Source organism: Salvia miltiorrhiza, chromosome 8 (genome assembly GCF_028751815.1).
Source record: "Salvia miltiorrhiza cultivar Shanhuang (shh) chromosome 8, IMPLAD_Smil_shh, whole genome shotgun sequence".
In the NCBI taxonomy this organism is placed as follows: domain Eukaryota; kingdom Viridiplantae; phylum Streptophyta; class Magnoliopsida; order Lamiales; family Lamiaceae; genus Salvia; species Salvia miltiorrhiza.
In genome coordinates, this window is record NC_080394.1 from 29,533,233 (window position 1) to 29,555,476 (window position 22,244).

Sequence of the window (22,244 nt, forward strand, 5' to 3'; positions counted from 1 at the left end):
TACATAAAGACCTTGTCTAACTAATACTATTATATCTTGCATTTCTTTCTTTCGCACTGACTCATCATTTTCATGCTCACAGAAAATCTCTCTCTCTCTCTCTCTATATATATATATATATATATCACCACACAAATAAGCAGAGATTGGTAGTATATCTTTTATCACGGATTGCTAAAGAGCCTGGGTATAACTGTGAGTTTCATTGGCTTTCTTTTCTTAATTTGTTTGCCATTTTCCTTTTACTTAGGGAATAATCTCAAGAATTCAGATATATTGATTGCTACACTCAGAAATACTCAATTTGTTTAGTAAGAGATGGTTGGTTGATGAAGTTTAGTTTGAGCTTTTTCTTCCCCAGCATAACAGAAGATAAATAGTTACATAGCATACCCCATCATTCGGTAGCCATTATTAACCTACACAATAATCTTGTTGATTTTGCAGCTCATTATTTCTCTACTCTCTTTACTGTACTTTATTTCATTTTCTTGTTTCTCTACTTTTGCTCATCTAACTCCATTTTCTGGCACTTTTATTTGTTATTTTAATTGTGATTGTTGTGATTTATGATCTTGAGATATTCTGACTGCACCTTGGATAAAATAGTTGTTGTTTTTGTACCAAACGAGATGTGGCGTCCCGTGATTAATTCATGTGATTTGTGATTGTTGAATATCTTTTCATAATGATTTACATGTTACAGCGCTCTAGATTTACACGTTAATCTCATTATATTATTCCCTGCCCCTTTGATACTCATAATCATACTTCACTCCTTCCAATGTAAAACTTAATCAACATTTTTTAACATCTACTTGTCAGCAATACCACAATCCATGGAATTCTTTATTTGTTTCTCCTCCATTATTGTTTTCACATGTGCCTAGTGATGTTAGAGTTAAGCACACAACATTTCATTAGTATCTTACTAATCCATCAAAAAGAAGTTGCTTTTCGAAAATATTATTGTATAGCAAGATTAATTTTTCTGAATTCCCACGAAAACTCAAAGTAGACTATGTTTACTAATGATAAAGAGTTTCTGGCAATGAAGGCAAACTAGAAGCCAAAAAATGGCAAAAGATGCCACCCTTGTAATGGGGCTTCTAATGCTGTGTTGGTTGGGAGGCATAGCAGATGCAGAGTACAAACTGTACAAAGATCCTAAAAAGCCGATTAATCGAAGAATCAAGGATTTGTTAGGGAGGATGAGCTTAGAGGAAAAGATAGGGCAGATGATGCAGATTGAACGTAGCGAGGCAATGGCATCACCCCAAGTTATGAGGGACTACTACATAGGTACATATCAAAATTATCATCTTCTTATATGCATATGTTGAAGACTTCAATTTTGTGTGTTGTAGGGAGTGTGTTGAGTGGTGGAGGGAGTGGTCCAGGTGCGATGGCGCCTCCTGAGAAATGGGTGGATATGGTGAATGATATCCAGAAGGGCTCGTTGTCGACCCGTCTTGCCATTCCGATGATATATGGGATTGATGCAGTTCATGGCCACAACACTGTTTACAATGCCACCATTTTCCCCCACAATATTGGCCTTGGTGCTACTAGGCAACCCCTTTTGCTTCTGCCTTCTACTTCATACATATTTAATTTATGCAAGTATTAATAGTCACCTAAGTTGGATGCCCATTGAACAGAGATCCTGAACTAATCAAGAAAATTGGAGCTGCCACTGCACTTGAACTCAGAGCCACTGGGATTCCCTACACTTTTGCACCTTGCATCGCGGTAACAAGCACGCACACTTTTTTTTATCATAAAAACTGGTTGATAAGTATGAATTAATCAAGTGCTTAACATGTATTAGGTGTGCAGAGATCCAAGATGGGGCAGGTGCTACGAGAGCTACAGCGAAGATCCCAAGGTTGTGAAAGAAATGAGTGAGATCATAGTAGGACTGCAGGGAGAAATACCTCCTAATTCTCGCAAGGGTGTGCCTTATGTCAGTGGACAGTAAGTTGGAGTGGTGTATATATTGTTACATTCTCAGGAATTGAACATTTTTGTTGTATGATTGCAGAGACAAGGTTGCAGCTTGCGCGAAACACTACGTAGGCGATGGTGGAACAACCAGAGGCATCAACATGAACGATACTGTGACGAGCATGCACGGGTTGCTTAGCATCCACATGTCTCCCTACCTTGATTCCATAATCAAGGGCGTCGCCACCATCATGGTCTCCTACTCCAGCTTCAACGGTGAAAAGATGCACGCTAACACAAATCTCATCACTGGTTTTCTCAAGAAAACACTACGCTTCAGAGTAAGTAACCAACCTCCCTCATCATCCTCTGCTTTAGTTCACTCAGTTTTCAATTTATATATAACAAACTGAAATTTGTTGACATATCAGGGATTTGTGATCTCGGATTACAAAGGCATAAACCTAATAACTGATCCGCCTAGTGCCAATTACACATATTCGATTCTAGCAGGAATCGGGGCTGGCATCGACATGGTGATGGTCCCGGATAACTCTACCGACTTCATGAATGGGCTAAGTTGGTTAGTGAGAAGTAAGTACATTCCGATGAGCCGGATTGATGATGCCGTGAAGAGAATACTGAGAGTTAAGTTGGAAATGGGGCTTTTCGAAAATCCACTAGCTGATTACAGCATGACTAAGTATTTAGGCAGTGAGGCGCACAGAGAAGTGGCAAGAGAAGCAGTGAGGAAATCCCTAGTCCTGTTGAAGAACGGGGCGGCAGCGGACGAGCCGTTGATACCGCTTCCTAGGAAAGCATCCAAGGTACTGGTTGCGGGCTCCCACGCCCACAACATCGGCTACCAGTGCGGCGGCTGGACGATCGAGTGGCAGGGGAAGGGCGGCGACATCACTTCCGGCACTACCATCCTGAGTGCGATACAGAGCACAGTTGATCCGGAGACGGAGGTTGTTTACGTGGAAAGGCCAGACGCGGGATACGTGAAGTCGAGCGACTTCTCGTACGCGGTTGTGGTGGTGGGGGAGCTGCCTTATGCGGAGGGGAGCGGGGATAGCTTCAACTTGACGCTGCCGGACTCGGGTTACGGCGCCATCGGGGACGTGTGCGGAGCCGTGAGATGCGTGGTGGTGCTGATCACGGGGCGGCCGGTGGTGATGGAGCCGTATATGGCGCAGATTGATGCGCTCGTAGCGGCGTGGCTGCCGGGAACGGAGGGGCAGGGTGTTGCTGATGTTTTATACGGTGTGCATGGGTTTAGTGGGACGCTTCCTCGTACTTGGTTCAAGACCGTTGATCAACTTCCTCTCAATGTCGGTGATCGGCCCTATGATCCGCTCTTTCCCTTCGGATTCGGGCTTACCACCCAACCTGCACGGCTCGGCTAGGATTCGGGTTGGTCATCTCTATCTATAGTTGTGTTCGGATGTTGTAATTCAATATAAATAAATTCATTAATAAATTAGATTCCATTGCAGCTCTAATGATATGCAAAATTAACTAATGATATATATTCTACTGTATTATGTTGTTGGAGTTCTATGTGCGTTTTGAAGGCATCAGATTTGGTCTACTTGGACCTTGAATTGATAACTTTTTGAAAAATAATAAATTCGAACTTTGATAGTTTGTATATGTACGCAAATAAATAGATTAAGGAAAGTAGACTAAGAAACTGTCCCAGCTAGAATGTGGTATATAGTATATACACACAATACCAAACCATATCTGGACCTCTGGTGGCATGCACAAATGATCTGGGCTATCTGGACCTTGGGTTGAAGTGGATGGGCTTGCTTATGTTTTTTGCGTTTTATTTTTCATATAAAATTGCTAAATTTAAATTTTTATTTTTTATGTATATGATGAAAAGTTGAAAAGTAGATACCAAAGAAATAAAAAGGATTCTGGTTTTGTTCCTCTTTTATAATTAATACTCACTTCGTATCACTTTAATAATTCACTGGCCACCGGGTCCTCACTTAAGTGAAGTGACCCGGGTTCGATCCCTCTTGGGAGCGAATTGGAGTTTGAGGAGATATAAGGTGGATTTTGGTGAATGGAGAGATAAGGTGGTTCTTGGAGTGGATGGAGAACTAATTACTAACATCTAACATGACTTTGCCCGATCAAAAAAAAAAAAAAAAAAAAAAAAAATTCACATTATTTTTCACATACATTAAGAAAATATTATTTGAAAAATATAATTTAATAGTAACTGTTCTATTTTGCTCTTATTTATTGTTCATCATATTATCTTCAAATGTATTAAATAAGACTATTTTACTAATTGAAGCAATTTAAATTTAAATAATGGACTCTATATTAAAATATTTAAAAAAGGAATAAGGGACTATCAAAATGGTGGAACAAAGGGAGTATTATTATTTTTATTTTTGTTATTGTGTTTCTTTAGAAAAATATTATAAACGAAAGAATGTGATAGGTAATTAAAAGGTTGACATATATGATATTAAAAAGTTAATTAGTGATCGACATCAACATTATGAATTCACGAGGGGCGGAGCTTGGGTGTTGATGGAAAGGATTGGAAGAAGGGACATTTTGGTATGATATAGAATTTAGGAATTACTCCCTCCGTCCCACGAATCTTGACACGTTTTCCTTTTTGGGTCGTCCCACGAATCTTGACACGTTTCCTTTTTGGGCAATAATTATTACATTTTCTCTCCTACTTTATCACCTTTATTATATTCTCTCTCCTACTTTATCACTTTTATTACCTTATCTCTCCTACTTTATCAATTTTATACTTTATTAATTACACACTTAAACACTAATCTACAACTCCTTAATTCCCGTGCCGAACCCAAACGTGTCAAGACTCGCGGGACGAAGGGAGTATTAAAAAAGAGAGACGCAGAGACAATAATGATTAATGCGTATAGTTGGTACTAGCTACAACCAATCATGATTATCAACTCCTCACGTTTAATTCAAAGTTGTGTGGTAACGTCCGAAGACATAATTCCGTTGTGCAATAAATGTTGTATCAAATTAATGTGATAACGATTTTAAGTTTATCTATTTTGTAGAAAGGCAAAGGCATGGCTCCAAGCGAAATATGTTTTGCCATGTTCGCTTGTTCCCATTGACGCTGCCACGCTGACTCACGCAGATAGCCTTTATATTGTATACTCCTATTAATTTATGTATACTAGTACTTTGTAGTTCGTAGATTTTTAACGGAGGATTATTATTTAAGAATATAGTTTGTTTTTTTAATTTAAAAATAATTAATGTAACTTTAACTTATTATTTATTATATATATGTAAACTAAAGTGTAATGCTTTCAAAATTCGATTTTATTATAATCACCACATGTAAGATTAAAAAATCAACTAAAATTATTAATTTAATTTGAGAAAATTTATAATAAATTTATTGTACATATGACAATCATTTAACCAAAAATATTATAATAATATTAAAAAATATATTTATATCTAATCCTTTTATAATAGTCTCCAATTGGTGAATATATATATATATATATATATATAATATTGAAAAATACATATTATGTGTAATTTTTTTATATAGGTTATCCGGTTGGTGAAGATTATTAAGAGTTCGATATAAGAGTCAATAATTTAGATAAATATATATAGAAAATTCACAACATTAAGATTATATATATGTACCTGTCTTAAATTCGGTTAAAAAATTATGGATTATTGGCGCTTAAATACACCAATTTTGGGGTAGTTTGGTTTACACATGAAGTTTGAAAGGTGTAAGAAAATACATGAACTTTAATATTATAGTAATTTTACCACAAATTCAATTTTTGTTCAAATTAAAACTGATGTGGCAAGTCAAAATATCGACGTGTAGTCATCGGACATTTTAAAAAATGACATCCTATAAGACATCTTTAAAAGATATCGTATAAGACATCTCTAAACCTATAAATCGTAGGATTTTTATATAATTCGAATATCTAGAAATTGAATTTGTGATAAAATTGCTACAACATTAAATTTCATGTATTTTTTTACACCTTTCAAAGTTCATGTGCAAAACTAAACTAGCCCCAAAGTTGGTGTATTTAGGCGCTAATAACCCTAAATTTATTTACTGTTAGTTCACATTCCAAACCCATATATATAGTAATACATGCCAATCTCAGCCAATAAATGATTTTACTATTCGTTCTCATCAATCAGATATAGTAATACATGTTAATCTATCAAATATGTTTATAATAATAATAATAATAATAATAATAATAATAATAATAATAATAATAATATTAAAAACTAAATTCAAAGTATAAATTTGGACATTGTACAATTGACGAAACCAGTTTCAAATTAATAAATCCACATCCATAGGACCATAACCATTTCAAATCCTATTAAAAATTATTTTACTACACATTATATTTTTCCGTTTCAAACCAATTTATAGTAATACTCATTAATTAATTGAGCCGATTTTAATTTAAAAAAATATATGAATGATCAAATATAATATGTTATCTTAATTGGTTATCTATCTCAACACAAAGTCGAAATTACAAAATAAATATTATTAATAAATGTATAAATGACACAAAATTTAGTAAGTTAATTTAAATGTACTATTTTTTAATCATTAAATCTATATTTATAATGTTTGATAATTTAACTTATTTTATCATATTTTGTGTTTTGGATGTATCGACAAGTTAGAGATACAGTAATAACCACTAAATTATTCGAACATATTTTAATTTGTAAAATATTTATATAATAAAATATTATTTATTACCGTAATGAGTCATCCGTCAACAAAAATTCGAACATTATAAAATAAATATTAATAATAATTTTATAAATAACAAAAAACTAAAAAGTGGTGAAAAAATTACTTTGAAATATAAACTAACCGGTGCTCCAAAATTTTGAATGCAGGTAAGAATAAGTAAAAATACTTATCATTTTTTATTTTTTTGTCAATATTTTATAAAAGTTACTAATTTATAGTACAAAATATCCTCTCTTATAAAATTGATTATTTGAAAGAAACAAACTTTGCGATAATATGAATATGCACTTTGGGGAATAGTGCTTGTGAAAGTACTACTAATACTACATTCATACTATGATTGGTTGTGTACAGCCTTAGATATAAATATATAATCAATTGAGGTTGAACCAAATTTTGTCCAAGAAAACGTTAATTTAATGTTTACTTATAAGATTAACACTTCAATCAATTTTTTGCTTTTGTCAATTAGTATTTGAATTTATGGCCGTCACCGCCACCGCCGCCCTCACCCCACCCCCCCCCAAACAGGCACTGCTATAGCTTTCCACTAAGTCAAAATTTTCAATTGCTACTCTCATAATTGAAACTTATGAGTCATTACATCAGAATAATTTGTGCGTTGCTTCCGAATTAAATTCCCTAAACCGATTATTCATTTCATTCAGATCTAAAAGCTCTTATTATCAAGTACACTTGCTAAGAATGCTTCATCTTAAATCAAAACACTATATGAAAAACAATCTTATTGTTTTAGAAAAACTGCTAAATATAATGCTCAAAATTGGCATTATCTACTATTAACCCTAGACTCTAGTTTCAAACCGTAGAACTCTTGTCTATCTCTCTCTCTGTGGATTTATGTCCAGCCTGGCAACCTGTATAGGATATCATATCACAATTATTTATAGATTATTAATTAATCGAAACATATTTTTCTTGTGGGGCTCGTGAGCGGATTATTAAAATGATACTCTCTTTTTTTAAGGCATTAAAATGATACTACTAGTTTCTTGGTATTGGTAAACAACTCCAGAATTCCACGCACTAGCTCTAAGCTATCTTAGCGTAAGTTTCGGAAGCTTCTTTTAAGCAAAGCTGTACACTTGGGATGAGATTTTTAGTGTTACACAATTTCATATGTGTATTATATTTTACTCTTATATTTATTATTTTAATAATATTTTTATAAAAACAAAATTTATTATAATATTATAAATTTTATTTAATTTTTATTTCAAAAAGTTAACATTTTAAAATATATACCATAATTTTAAATTTATCAACCTATTATTAACTAATAAAAGTAAAATTAAATGATAAAAAATAATTATGTATTCTAATTGGATGAAAAAAAACCTAATTAATAATAATAAAATTAAACTAAATCATACATAATTGAAAGTGAAACATTAAGTATGGTACACTGAACTTCAATTCCACATATTGACCCTTATAGTAATAATATTGTAATGGACTCATATTGTCACTTGTAACAAAAAAATAACTAAACACTCATATTGTCACTTGTAGCAAAATGAGAATTATCGAAAACGTGTCTATACAACGGCACTAACAATTACTCCCTCTGTCCCACTCCAATAAACTAATTTTTTTTGGGCACGGAGATTAAGAAAACTTACTTTTTAGTAGGAAAGTGGTAGTAAAGTGGTGTGATCCACATCAATTAAGTACAATTTTTTTACCTAGAAAGGAAAATGAGTCTATTGGAATGAGACGGATGAAGTAATTCTTTACCGCTAACAAATAGCGCTTTTTTGATATTTACACACTACTCAATTCATAAACTATAAGCGAGACGGATAAAACGATTGTTGTAATTTCGTGAACATAAATTTATAGTTAAATTTTGATAGATAGTTGTAAGTATATAATCAATTTCACGAGGAGTTAATATACGCTTCTCTCTCGTCACACTATTATTATCAATCAATTTTATTTTTGTTACAGTGGAAGTGCTATAAATATATATATAATCCAATAATACGACCCAAATGTTAAAATATTACTCCGTATATGGGAAAAAGGTTATAGAAACAAGTCACAGTATTAGTACCTAAAAATTGTCTTGTGCTAGGAAAAACAAGTTGAAAGTCAAAGTTTCATACGCCCCACAATTGCAAACGTCTAAAAAAGGCTTCTTCATGTATGACCGACTCATCCAAACGCAACAAGACGACTTGGCTTAGATATAATCCACCAACCCTCCTCTCAAATTTTCCATAATTCCAATTCCATCTTTCCCTGCTACTATTTCCCTTTTTTTGTGTTTCCTTTTTTCACATAAAAAAGTTGAAGAAGATCTTCTCTTTTTACAATCAAGAGCATCTGGGTTTTAAGTGTTGTGGTTGGCAGCTGACACCTAATTTTAAGAGAGAGAGAAAACGCAAGAAAATCCAGGGGATTTCACATTAGATCTGGCGCTGGAGTAGAAGTCGGCATGTTGTTTGATATTCGTGTCTGTCTTTAGACTCACGAAAAATGTAATCTTGAGGTTTGGGTTTGAATTGTGGAGCTGTGTGAAACTGTGTTTGTGTTGGTAGAGATGGGGATCTGTTTGAGCAACCAGATAAAGGCTGAGAGCCCTTTTCATACTGGCACAGGTACATGCTGAAATGCTTCACTTTTTCCATCACTCTGGTATTCTTGTTTTCAGCTAAAAATGTTAGGGTTTTTCTTGTATTTTTGAATTTAGGTGCAAGTTCGTCTAAAATGATAAGTGGAGATGGGACGGAGTTAAGCAATTCGGGGAGCAGCAAGAGATCCTCTGCATCCATACCTCCAACTCCTCGGAGTGAAGGTGAGATATTGCAATCCTCCAACATGAAAAGCTTCGCCTTCAGCGATCTCAAGGCCGCCACGCGAAACTTTCGCCCCGACAGCGTGTTGGGGGAGGGAGGTTTTGGTTCTGTTTTCAAAGGATGGATCGATGAGTATTCTCTCGCAGCATCAAAGCCTGGTTCTAGCATGGTTGTTGCTGTCAAAAGGCTTAACCAAGACGGCTGGCAGGGCCACAAGGAATGGTTGGTATGTCAACATATTCATATAGATAATACCTATCAAATTCTTCATCTCTTAAGGAATGTTTTAGTTGCAGCATAGAAAATACAATTTTCTTGATTAGATCAAGTAGTTATTAACATTACAGACTACAGAGCAAAGGTCTCTCTTTTTTACTTGTTGTTTTGTTTCGTATCTTTTCATTGACAGGCTGAAATCAACTATCTAGGGCAGTTGCGTCATCCGAATCTTGTGAAATTAATTGGGTATTGCTTAGAGGATGACCACAGGCTTCTGGTATACGAGTTCATGCCAAAGGGTAGCATGGAGAATCATCTTTTCAGGAGTGAGTTCACCATAACATACATAACATAATTCTCTGTTGCATATTTGGCATTATATATTTAATTGAGAAATTATTACCCGATGATGAGTTATACTACGATGAATTTAGGAGGATCTTACTTCCAGCCACTGTCCTGGAGCCTAAGAGTGAAAATTGCTTTGGGTGCTGCAAGGGGCCTTGCCTTTCTTCATAATGCTGAAACAAAAGTAATATACCGGGACTTCAAGACTTCTAATATCTTGCTTGATTCGGTGGGTACATCCACACCCATTTCCTGCTGTTTTACATGAATCCAAATTCGCCTCTTCTTAAAAAGTTTTGCTCTGTATTCTCATTTCTTGGTGGCTTTGTGCTTGCAGAACTACAATGCCAAACTCTCTGATTTCGGATTGGCCAGAGACGGGCCGACTGGTGACAAGAGTCATGTCTCCACTCGAGTTATGGGTACTTACGGATATGCTGCTCCAGAGTATCTATCGACAGGTAGTATGGATGGTATACTATCTCATTCAGCAATATGGCATGATTTGTATCTTCTTGACTTCAGTTGAATCAATCCATAATGAACATGGTTTTATGGCTTTGTTTCTTATCTTCTGATGTTTATCTCCTTGTTTCCATTTTATAGGCCATTTAACTACAAAGAGCGATGTATACAGCTTCGGAGTGGTGCTCCTGGAGATTCTAACCGGAAAGAAAGCAATAGACAAGAACCGGCCAACGGGGGAACATAATCTGGTGGAGTGGGCAAAACCTTACCTGACAAACAAGCGCAGAATATTCCGCGTGATGGATAACCGCATTGAAGGGCAGTATTCAGTTGATCTAGCCGTAAAGGCGGCTACCCTTGCTCTTCAATGCATATCTATGGATCCCAGACCAAGGCCTAATATGGATGAGGTGATATCAGCTCTGGAACAGCTCCACGATTCAAAGGACACTTCCAAATCCGAAAAGAAGGAGAAAGATCACACCCTCAATAGGCGACGCCAATCAAATACCGGAACTAAGTCCTGCAAGACCACTGCTGAAGGAACGCGCCCGGCACCTGCTTACCCCAGACCTGCTCTTCTAGCGTAGACGTCTTCCTTATTATTGCTTGGATGCAAGCAGACACTCTGTGGCCTCCCCTACTTGTACATATTCTTTTTTTCATCTGTAATGCATGTGTTGTTGTAGCCTTTAGAGTTTTGAGCTTCTTCTGGTTGATGATACTCATGCTGTGATATTCAAATATCTTTCATATGTATCTGGGAATTCTCATTTTGTCACCTAAATGGAGTCAAGATTTTGATGTGTTGTTGCTTAGATATCTAAAAGAACAAACTCTGTGGCTATATGCCTATATATGGGTTTTAGTTGACTAATTTACTCCTTACTCTATTAAGTAGGTGTATTTTCAGATTCTATCATTTAAACTTCTTCCCTTTTCTTCTTTTGGGTTGCCTTTTTGTTTTTATTACTCTTGGTCCCACTATAATTCATTCAAAAAAATTCGACACGAGAATTAAGGAGAATATACAAATTAATTAAAAATGGTAGGGTTTACATTAAAATTTTCCATTTATGAAACAAGTCGCATCTTATTATTAGATGATTCAAAATAAAATACAAACATGGGACGAGGGAGTATCATATATTGCACTTTGGCATCCGTAAACCATCAGTCAGCCGCCGTTGGTGAAATAAATTTGTCTGCGCACCAATAATTCATCTCTTTTTTAGAAGTTCGATTAGTTCATGTTTATTTAGGGCGTTTTGACTATTTTTATGCGGAGGAAAAATGTTTGAGGAATTAGAAAATTCGATAGCTTCAGACTGCCTTAAATTTCAAAGTAGAAAGTTGTTGGTGCGTGGGTAAATTAAAAACCAAAATAAGCTGAGATGGCATTTAAAACAAGTACTTGAGTGGATGGAATACAAATTCCGTTTACTAGTCCGCACAAACAGTACTTTTTGTCAAATATAAAATCTTCTCTACGCTCGGGTGTACCGTACACTCGAATTGATTCGTACTCAGATTTTGATCCGCATGTTAATTCAAACATGTATTCTAATTCAAATCGTGTAAAGAAAATTATTCAGTTATATAAATGACACTGCTTATAATTGACATTATTCAATTATATAAATTCATTGTAACATTTTAAAATGTTATAGTGTTATTTAAAATATTATAGTGTCATTTATAATTTTATAATGTCAATTATAAGAAGTGTCATTTATATTTCTGAATAGAGTCAATTATACACAATATCATTTACAATGTTATAGTGTCATATATACGCAGTGTCATTTGTACAACAGAATAGTGCCAATTATATGCAGTGTCATTTGTATAATCGAATTATGTCATTTACACGATTTAAATCAGGATGTGGGTCAGGATTTGGGTACTGGTCAACCTGGGTGTACGGTACACCCGAGTGTACCCAAAACCACCTCTTTGTCAAATTATTGTCAAAAGTGGACCACTTTGGCTGAGCACTTGATTTAATAAAATTGGTGATAATTTTGATGTAGTGGCGAAATGGTCCCACCACTTTATGAGATGTGTGGTTGAGATTGAATTTGGGGTGGTTTTTTTGTAAATAAAGAGTGTTTGTAAGGATAAAAGATTAAAGTAGATGGTGGGACCATTTCTATAAAAGGAAAGTGGTATACTTTTTGCGGACATCCGATATAGTAAAAATGGTCCACTTTTGGCGGACGGAGGGAGTATTTATTTTCATTTTAAAGAATAATTTAATAATTTGATCTAGAATAAAATCATTTTGTATCTAAAATTCTTCATAATTTGATAAGATTAATGTATTTCATGTAGCATTTCAGCAGTACAGCTATTAGATTGGATCCACAAAATTTTGAGAAAATACATATTTGTGATGAAGTCAATGCAGAATAATGGTTTACTTGTACTCAGTGGCGGATCCAGGGGGGCTAGGGGGGGCTTCAGCCCCCTCCCAATTTTTAAGTTTTTTTTTTTTTTTTTTTTTTTTTTTTTTTTAAATATAGATATATATATATATATATTCTTATTATTTTGTTTTATATCTATATATGTGTATATAAATAGAAAAATACAAGAAAAAATATAGTAATACATTATTTATAGTATCCAACTATCCATATTAATTGCTCAACACATTGAGTTATTTATAGTATCCAACTATCCATATTATTTTTATCATTTTTTCTTTCTTAGTTAATTTTTAATGTTAAATTTGAGTCAATTCTAAAGGTAAAAGTAAAATTACTAATTACTAACAATGAAAATTAGTTTATTTGTTTAGAAGATGAAACAATTTTTTTTTAAGAAAAATGAATAAAAGTACGTCTTTATATGCTTTCAATCTACTTGATGTTGAATTAATTGAATTGCGAACAATTATCTTATTATATTAAGTGATTGTTGAAAAAATGCATGAAAATGAAGTGTACGGAATGCTCAAAAAAATTTGCTTCGGGGGCTCCCGCCCCCGAACCCCCGTGTAAATATTTTCAAGCACCGTAGTCCAATAGATTCAGCCCCCCCTAACATTGAATCCTGGATCCGCCCTTGCTTGTACTTGGGTGAACCAGATCTTGAGGTCTTGTTTTAAATCTGTGAATTGATGAAAAGAGAATCAGTTGATGACTTTAACATCCAAATCTCATAATTAGAATAAGAAAAACTGAGATATATGTTGATGATTCATTGCCTAATGGGATTTGCAGTTTTGACCATGTCTGCAATATTTGTGGGAGCAGGAAAGGCAGCACAAGTAGTCCTTAATTGGCGCAAAGACTTGCCTTTATCTCAACTTTTTATATTTATTGAGAGAGAGAGAGAGAGAGAGAGAGAGAGAGGCAGGTCAACCAAAATTTGACAATAAACAGAGGGTGTGCAATAAGAATGCATGTGTATAGAAATGGGTTAGTGAATAATGATAGTGTATGAGGTGAAACATCAGAGTCAGTTGGAAAATGAGGAGGAATTAGTCTTCGCTCCTCCAGTGGTTTGGTTGTAGAATTATATAAAAACTTCCACTCGCGTCGCAATCATGCACTCACACTCAACGCAGGATTCTTAGACTATATGTTTATGTTTTGTTTTATTAACAAAACTATCTACACACTATATTTTGTTTACATTATAAAAACAAAAACCATAAGCACAACTTTCGCGCTTTATCAATACTTATATATCTAACTTGTAAGTTGAACTATGACTATATCTCAAACTTAGAAATGACAGATGGATAATGCATGTAATACCTTTGTTCGTATTCGTGTTTAAAAAAACAAAATTTATATATGTACCGGTGTCCTGACAGGCGTGGATATCAATGTTTGTGCTTAAGTCACCAGAACATAGTATAAAAACTAATTTTACAAATTACAACCATTAAGCCGTCTTAGCTCAGCTGGTAGAGCGCGTGGCTTTTAACCACGTGGTCGTGGGTTCGATTCCCACAGACGGCGATTTTGATTGAAAAAATATTATTATCTTAGAAAAGGGATTTTCCTCTTTCATTTAACTCTATTTTGTAGAGTGAAATATTCTATTTTGATGCTTTCAATTATTATTAAATTAATCTTTTAATATAATTATTATATTATATATATATATGATTATATTTATATTTATTTTGATTATTTAATTATAACATAACATAACATAATATAAATATAATTTTTTTTACTAAGAACTATATTTAAATTATTGCACATTAATTTTATTATTATCGTAATTTTATATTATTATATTTTTATGATGTTGCAATTTAAAAATTATATATAATATTTTTTATAATTTAAACACAAAAAAGGAAACAAATTAATAATATAAAATATAGAAAAAATATTCTGCACGTAAACAAGATAAATAAGGATTATTTCATATAAATGACGAAAAGAAATAAAAATAAAACAACAAAAAGAAAGATAAAATAAAAGTAAACTACCGTGATGAACAATATCCCGCTACATCTGCCGGGGTACTGTTCACTAACTCTACAATTTGGCGTGAAATGGCGTGCTGCTGGAGAGAGTATATCACGGCAAAGTAGCGGTTTACTCTATTTAAGAGTGCCGCTACAGTTGCTCTAACATAGGGAAACACCATGAATTTTAAATATATGGACCCTTTTATTTATTAAAGAAATAAACATAGTATATTTACTTACTTTATAATACACATACATATTAAAAGAAATTAGTAATGCGTTATTTATCTTTAAAGTTTTACTAGTATTTTGCCCGTGCGATGCACGGGTATTATATTTTTTTAGATATTATAATTTTTTTTCTTTAAAAAAAATTATTATATTTTTTATTTTATATTAGAATTAAATTATATATTATATAAAAATAATATGATTGTGATGAGTTAATATTATTTTTTGAAGTGGTATAAATTTAGGAATATATCTTTGTAAGTGACATGAAATCACCAATCATATACTATATCAATAGTTTGAAGTGAAATTGTCTAAAAAAAGTTTAAAGTGAAATTAACTAAACGATGAGTTGCGATCATATTTATTAAGCTTCACTATTATGTACACATCATTTATTTTATACACTTATTTTAAAATTTAATAATAATTATGCGAACAATAATTTATTATTGAAATCCATAAAATTAAACATATTTTGTTGTTGATTTTATCATAGCCATTAAAAATAATGTATTTACAATTTTTTCAATGAACACATGATCTGCTTTTATATATAAATGTAGCTTTCTGATTAGACGGTTGCACTCGCATTCAAACTCTGACCCGCGCTCAAATACAAACTCGCTTCCTGATTCAAACCTTGTAAATGACACTATTCAGTTATACAAATGACACTGTCTGTAATTGACTCTATTCGGTTATACAAATGACACTATTCAGTTATACAAATGACACTATTAATTATATTTTACGACCAAAGCTTTGACTCAATTTAAAGAACGGCACGACCTTACAAAATGTAAAAGATCCCCGACTTTTAAATTTTTAATCGAATCTCCAAGCCCGACTGTGTGCCATTTTGCGATATTGTTTTCTAAAAAATATGACCATCTTTGAAGTTCGACTTAAAACTTATTGCATAATGTATGATTAAATCTTTCGTGAGGTATTTCTAATATTAAAAGATAAAAACTATTATGCACTATCATAACGAAGGCTGACATACAAATTTGCAAGTGGATTTGAATTATCACAAAGACTCCCGTGAAACCGATTTCACGGTGAAACTGATTTACAATGACACTACTTTAACATACAACATATTAAAGTGTCATTTGTATGTTGAAGTAATGTCATTCGGAAAACTGGTTTCACTGTGAAATCGGTTTCACGGGAGACCACCTCTTGAATTATTTAGGATTGTTATTCCGATTAAGTCCATATTTAAAAGGGTGTGTGGCTTTTAAGTACATCTTAAAAAAGTCATCTCCCACTATACGTATTCTTAATACGACATTTAAGCGATGCAAACTTCAATTCATAATTAATCACTATTTTATTACCAACAAAAACTGCAACTATAACAGTGTAATTGTAGCAATAAACAACAAGTCGAGTATCGTATCCACAAGGACTGATGGATAAACTGATAAATGAAATCGCTCTAAATAATCCTAATAAGAACTCTAACAATATCCAAGCAAAACACCAAGATGATGAACAATTAAAACTAAATTCAATAATGCAAAATAGAGCAAACAAAAATCAGGTAAATAAATCAAATATAAAAGACTCTGACCCCAAAGAATGTAATATTGTTAATCAAACACGTGCATTCAACCTATTGATTCAATTACCAATTTTAATATAGCTCTGATGAAAGATCACAATACTATTCATAATCTTCTTTAACGAACAACTATGAAAGTAGATTAATAAACCCCATATCGCATTCAAGACTCAAAGGTATAAATTAACTCCAAATAACACACAAAGAATAGCTTCCTATAGCTCACCTATCACATTCAAGACTCAAGGCAAAACTATATCATGTATTCATGAATCGGTTGACCACTTATCGCATTCAAGACTCAAACTGAAACAACTAGACATGCAAATTGTTGGCTAGATATAATTCACAAGCAAACAAGCATCATGAATCATAAATCACAAGCTGAAGGAAAAATTGATATTGATAAATCAAACACACATATTTAATCAACTATGTACAAACCTAGGTTCTCATAAAAGAACTAGCCAAACATAAGAAAATAAATCAAAAGCATAAATAAAAGAAAGCAATTGAAATAAATAAAATAGATAAAAGTCAGAAAGAATTCAAGATGAACAATTGGAATCTTGAATCTTGTAGAAATTAAGGGGGTGTATTCAATTCAGATTCTATAAGGTCTTTTTGTATTTTAAATGTCTATAGGCATTCAATTTAGATTTTAAAAAGTCTTAAAAAATCTATTGGTATTCAATTATGATTTTTAAATATCCATCTAAATCTGGTGATATTGAAACTTTTACGGATTCTAGTATGTAATGGATTTTGGAGGATTTTTTGTGCCTAGTATAAATACAAAATCTCTACACAAATCTCACATCCTCATAAGAGAGTTCTGCGCTGCCAGAAAGCCACTGACCACCTTTTCGATTTTGAGAACTACTGCTTGATATCTTTCTCTCCTCCTTTGTTGAAATTGATGGACTGTAACTATGAGATTGATTTGAACTGCTACTTCGATCCTCCCTAATCAGAGGGGCATCAGGAGTGCCACTGCCACCAACAGAAGTTCCTTGTTGGCTCTCTTTAACAGATGCCGGTGGCAAAGATGATTTTACTAGACCAGGAGATGAAGATGTAAATTTGTGTTGTCTATCCCCATGTGAGGACTTTATTGAAGTAGTTTTAGATGCAGAATGTTGAATGATAAAGCTTTTCATGGCAACATTAGATCCACTCGGTGTATCAGTAGTTTTAAGTATTCTCATTAATGAGGATACTTAAAAACAACAAGGTTATAATCCAATATAACAGTTCAGAATTGTGTTTCTCGACACGAAGCATTGTTTTATACTCCCTCCGTCCATGAAAGAACTTCCTAGGAGGGAGTGACACGAGTTTTAAGAAAAAATATTGTTGAGTGTATTGAGAGTGGATAAAAGGTAGTTGAGTGTATTGGGAATGGTGAAAAGATGTTATAATTAATATTGGGAGTTGTGAAAAGTGAAAAGTAGGAGGATTATAAGTGGTGGGGTATAGTCCAAAAATAGGTAGGAAGTTCTTTTGTGGACGTCCCAAAAAGGAAAGATAGGAAGTTCTTTCGTGGACAGAGGGAGTATGATTTTGTCTATAAAATTTCTAATTTTGAGATCTCTTGCCATGGAGAAAGATAAAATGAAAAACTGTTATCATTCGTTTGTGTATTTGATCAGTCTTTTCGGAACAACCTTTCCATTCTTGATTGTTGCTCTTGTACAGGTTCAACTTTTGCAGATATGGAAGGGGAAAAAACATTTGATTCGTCACTTATGGGATATGCTGATGAAGTAGTGGAGGAACATATTGCTGCTGATGATGTGATTATGATAAAAGGAACCAAAACCTCAAGTGAAATATGTATGATCTCTAAGCTATTTAATAATAAAATGATTTCTTGTCCCTAAGTTTTCATTTATTTGCTACCAGCATGCATGGGAAGCATATGAGAAGCGTGATTTGCTACCAGCATGAGAAGCTAGCATATTGAACAATACTAGTCATTTTCGCTTGAACACGTTTCTTCCATGTGTCAACTAAACTGCAAGCCTTTCTTTGTATTTCTACGTTTTTATGTGATTGTAAATGATTCACAGTCTCACAGATCTATTCAATTTGTATTTATTATATTTTTTAATAGATATTGTTTTTAATTATAATAATCTATAGATTTATAAAATTTATGGAAAAATAGATAAATCAATCTAACAGAATTTGTTAAATTCTACATAGAATTAAGACTATCCATGAAATTCGTAGAATCCATGGATTATAAAAAGTCTGTCAAAATCTTTTAAATTCCTAATTGAATACACACCCTTAAATCTAATCTATGAAAGCTATAAAGTTCTAAGTCTAAAAGTGGACCTATTTATAGGCACATGGGATACACACAGTATAGAGCTCGAAAATACTGATAAAAATCACAAAAATCCCGAAAATTCGAAAATTTCCGTCAAACACTATTCACTACTGCGCGCGACTTTCTTGTTTCGGCCATATCTTCCTCGTCCGAACTCTGATTTGCGATCCGTTTGCGCTCACTATTTTCTAACAAGATGAACTACAACTTCTATGCTAGACCGTTTTTCCAAATTAGGACTCAATATTCCTGTAAATTTCATCAAAGTTCGAGCAAGTATCATATTTCACAAGATAGAGCAATCAATATAAGCACAAAACAATCATCTAACACTCAATTTCCTATAAAATTGACATCATATAAACATTAGAACCATGGAAAAGTGAGTGTTATCAATAATTAAAAAATTTAGGGTTCAAATATAGTAGTGTTATAAGATAAATTAGGCTTTTCAGTGCATGAGCCATGTACCATGGTCTTAACAGTAACGATAAATGTATTATGGTATGTAATTTTTCACTTTTTTATTTTATATATTTATAAGTTGTGGACCATCTAGTTGTCTTAACTAGAGCTAGTAGATCGCAGACTACAGTCGTGTGAGTCGTGGGTATGGTCGATGTATGGAGATGAATTGGGCATTTGGCACATGGACTCTAATCATAGTTATACATATAGGATGTGTTTGCTTTTTATTCCTCTATTATTAAAATAAAGCTTTATTACAAAAGGAAAAAAGAAAAGAACCTAGAAAATCCTTGAAAGCACAGGAAAGTAGATTAAGGGTCGAGCCTCATTAAAACATCGTTAAGGAAAATCCCGAGAAAAAAGAGTACTCGTCTAAGGACACGGAAAAGGAGAAAAACTGTATGTTAGCTGAGTTGAGAATACTTCAGAAACTCTGGCCGTACCATCGTCCCTAAGTATCATCGGCTTACAAACACAGAAAGAGAATAAGAGAACGAGGAGAACAAACAAAAACTAACGGGACCCACACACAAAAGCGCACACCCGCAAAAGGAACTCAACACCAATTGAGAGCAGTCAGAAGACCGACCCAATTGTGGAGCAGCCATTAGAGCCCGACCTTCTAGATCCCAACTTTGAGCGCACTCGAAAATTGTGAAAGGATCCTGAAGACGCTCCAACACCAACACCCATTACCCCAACCTATACTCCAAGCAATCAAAAAGTTGGGCCTGTTACATATAGTGGACGACAGAAGGGTACCCCTAGCCTGAGCATTCCAGGTGTTTGACAAAACATCCGACCCGTTAGAGAAGTGAAGCCCCCCACCGAGGACCTCCCTGCCAGCCACCAAGCTTTTTATCCCTCTAACTATATGGATAATATAATAAGGTATAAATTTATCATTTTAAGGGCGTGTTTGATATTGGCTAATACACTGTATTAGCTAATTTAGTACAGATCAGTCTAGTGTTTGGTATTATTTAGTAATAATGCGGATTACCCGGTTTAATCCCACGACCCAGTATTATTAATCCAGATTTCTTAGGATTAATAATACCACCTCCCTAGGATTAACTTAAACCAGGATATTCTGTATTTAGCCATGATAGCAAACACCAACCCAGTATTAATAATCTGTCATTATCCACGCTAAACATCCTGATTACAAATTATCCTACATAATCCTTTACTGAAAACCAAACGAGCCCTAATGGAGAGCATATTTTCTTATATCTTGTTTGATTTGAATGATAATATATTTATCCACTTCTCATGAGATGGTATAAAATTATATCACCCTCCCTTAAATATAGAATTATCTCTTTCCCAAAAGAAAAAAAGTGTTGCCCGAAAATTTATACTATCTGTCCAATATTTTATTACATCAAAACAAGCGAAAGCGAAGTATATAGTGGTAAACAGAGCATATCTCTTTTTTATACAATTACATGAATAAAATAAATTTTAAAAACAATTCTTGAGCTTTTTAACTATCTAAATTTTAAAAAATGAAATATTATTTTTTAAATATTAAATGGATTATTAGAAATATATTTTAAGATAAAACATATGCGACGTACAATTATAGTATATAGAATACTCAACTCACACGCCATAATCTTAAATCCTAAGATTTTTTTATTATTATTATTTTTTGACTTAGAGGAAGGAGGTGCAATGAAGTTTGAACTCTAGATCTATACAAACTGAAGTCTGCACCGCTTAAATGTCCCTTTGGAGACATCTTAAATCCTAAGTTAAGCTAAGCTAGCTTAATCAAAATAAAATTAAACAAGAACAAGTATTTTCATAATATATAAATATAAACTTATACTCCCTACGTGTTGCAAAAATATGAACTTTTGGTCATTTTGAATTGTTTCACATGCAAAAACATGAACATTTCTATTTTTGTATACAACCCTGCGCAATCTCTTTACTTTTTATCTCTATTTTTCATAAAGTAAAATCCATTTTTCACTCACAATACATTTTTATCTAATATTTTTTAGAACACGTGCAACACACAAATATTCATGTTTTTGTGAGACAGAGGGAGTAGTTAACAAAATTTAAACAATAAATTATAAATGTTGGGGATGAATCCAACGATTACGGATAAGGACGCCGGGGTCGTCCGGTACAATGGGCACTAGCAACCTGAAACACGAACAACGTTAGAGCCCTTCTTGGTGCACCGGTGGGGGTGTCGATGGAAGGGCCTCCGACGCTCAAGTCAGTAAACAATATTACAAAATCGAATTGAAAGCAATTGAAAGTAAATGAAAGAGTAAATCGGTCGATCTGGTCGACGGAGTTGAAGGTGATTGAGCAATGAGCGAGGGCCGTTGGGTCGTCCCGGTTGATCTGGTCACCGAAAAACCTAAGGCTGAGAGCGTGGAGGCAGAATAGTGCGAGTAGGGAGAGAAGGTGGAGAGAACATGTTGGAGTGCGAATGATTGTGTGGGTCGAATGACCTAGTTGGTTCTTATATATACCGTGATCACCTGACGGCTAGGGTTTTGTTGGCACGTCTCCTTAAACCCTAGTCGTTCCGATATTAGGGGGATCGTATCCCTGACCTCATTCCTTTC

General features: G+C 33.7%; 2 protein-coding genes and 1 non-coding gene across 4 annotated transcripts; all 3 read left to right on the forward strand.

Moving 5' to 3' along the window:
- On the forward strand, positions 1 to 3,452 carry LOC130997553 (uncharacterized). 2 transcript variants are annotated; one of them, XM_057922912.1, is made up of 7 exons: positions 1 to 195; positions 1,058 to 1,302; positions 1,368 to 1,572; positions 1,662 to 1,752; positions 1,832 to 1,977; positions 2,045 to 2,288; positions 2,379 to 3,452. In XM_057922912.1, the coding sequence occupies exons 2-7, from the start codon at positions 1,077 to 1,079 to the stop codon at positions 3,354 to 3,356; spliced, it is 1,890 nt and encodes a 629-aa protein (XP_057778895.1). In that variant the 5' UTR covers positions 1 to 195; positions 1,058 to 1,076; the 3' UTR covers positions 3,357 to 3,452. The 2 variants fall into 2 exon arrangements, with proteins under 2 accessions (XP_057778895.1, XP_057778896.1); XM_057922913.1 differs by having other exon boundaries at positions 184 to 404.
- A 5,372-nt stretch (positions 3,453 to 8,824) lies between these two features.
- Positions 8,825 to 11,405, forward strand: LOC130997554 (receptor-like cytoplasmic kinase 176). The gene is made up of 6 exons (XM_057922914.1): positions 8,825 to 9,366; positions 9,459 to 9,790; positions 9,974 to 10,109; positions 10,218 to 10,360; positions 10,469 to 10,592; positions 10,738 to 11,405. The coding sequence occupies exons 1-6, from the start codon at positions 9,309 to 9,311 to the stop codon at positions 11,187 to 11,189; spliced, it is 1,245 nt and encodes a 414-aa protein (XP_057778897.1). The 5' UTR covers positions 8,825 to 9,308; the 3' UTR covers positions 11,190 to 11,405.
- A 3,095-nt stretch (positions 11,406 to 14,500) lies between these two features.
- Positions 14,501 to 14,573, forward strand: TRNAK-UUU (transfer RNA lysine (anticodon UUU)). Its single transcript has one exon. It is a non-coding gene; the product is annotated as a tRNA-Lys (tRNA).
- The last annotated feature ends 7,671 nt before the right edge of the window (positions 14,574 to 22,244 follow it).

Excerpts from the sequence above, each read along its gene's own strand:
- LOC130997553 (XM_057922912.1), top strand. The coding sequence starts at position 1,077 with ATGGCAAAAGATGCCACCCTTGTAATGGGGCTTCTAATGCTGTGTTGG. Across the intron at positions 1,303-1,367 it reads TATGAGGGACTACTACATAG|GGAGTGTGTTGAGTGGTGGA; the intron begins GTACATATCAAA and ends TGTGTGTTGTAG. Across the intron at positions 2,289-2,378 it reads AGAAAACACTACGCTTCAGA|GGATTTGTGATCTCGGATTA; the intron begins GTAAGTAACCAA and ends TTGACATATCAG.
- LOC130997554 (XM_057922914.1), top strand. The coding sequence starts at position 9,309 with ATGGGGATCTGTTTGAGCAACCAGATAAAGGCTGAGAGCCCTTTTCAT. Across the intron at positions 9,791-9,973 it reads AGGGCCACAAGGAATGGTTG|GCTGAAATCAACTATCTAGG; the intron begins GTATGTCAACAT and ends TTTCATTGACAG. Across the intron at positions 10,593-10,737 it reads TCCAGAGTATCTATCGACAG|GCCATTTAACTACAAAGAGC; the intron begins GTAGTATGGATG and ends TCCATTTTATAG.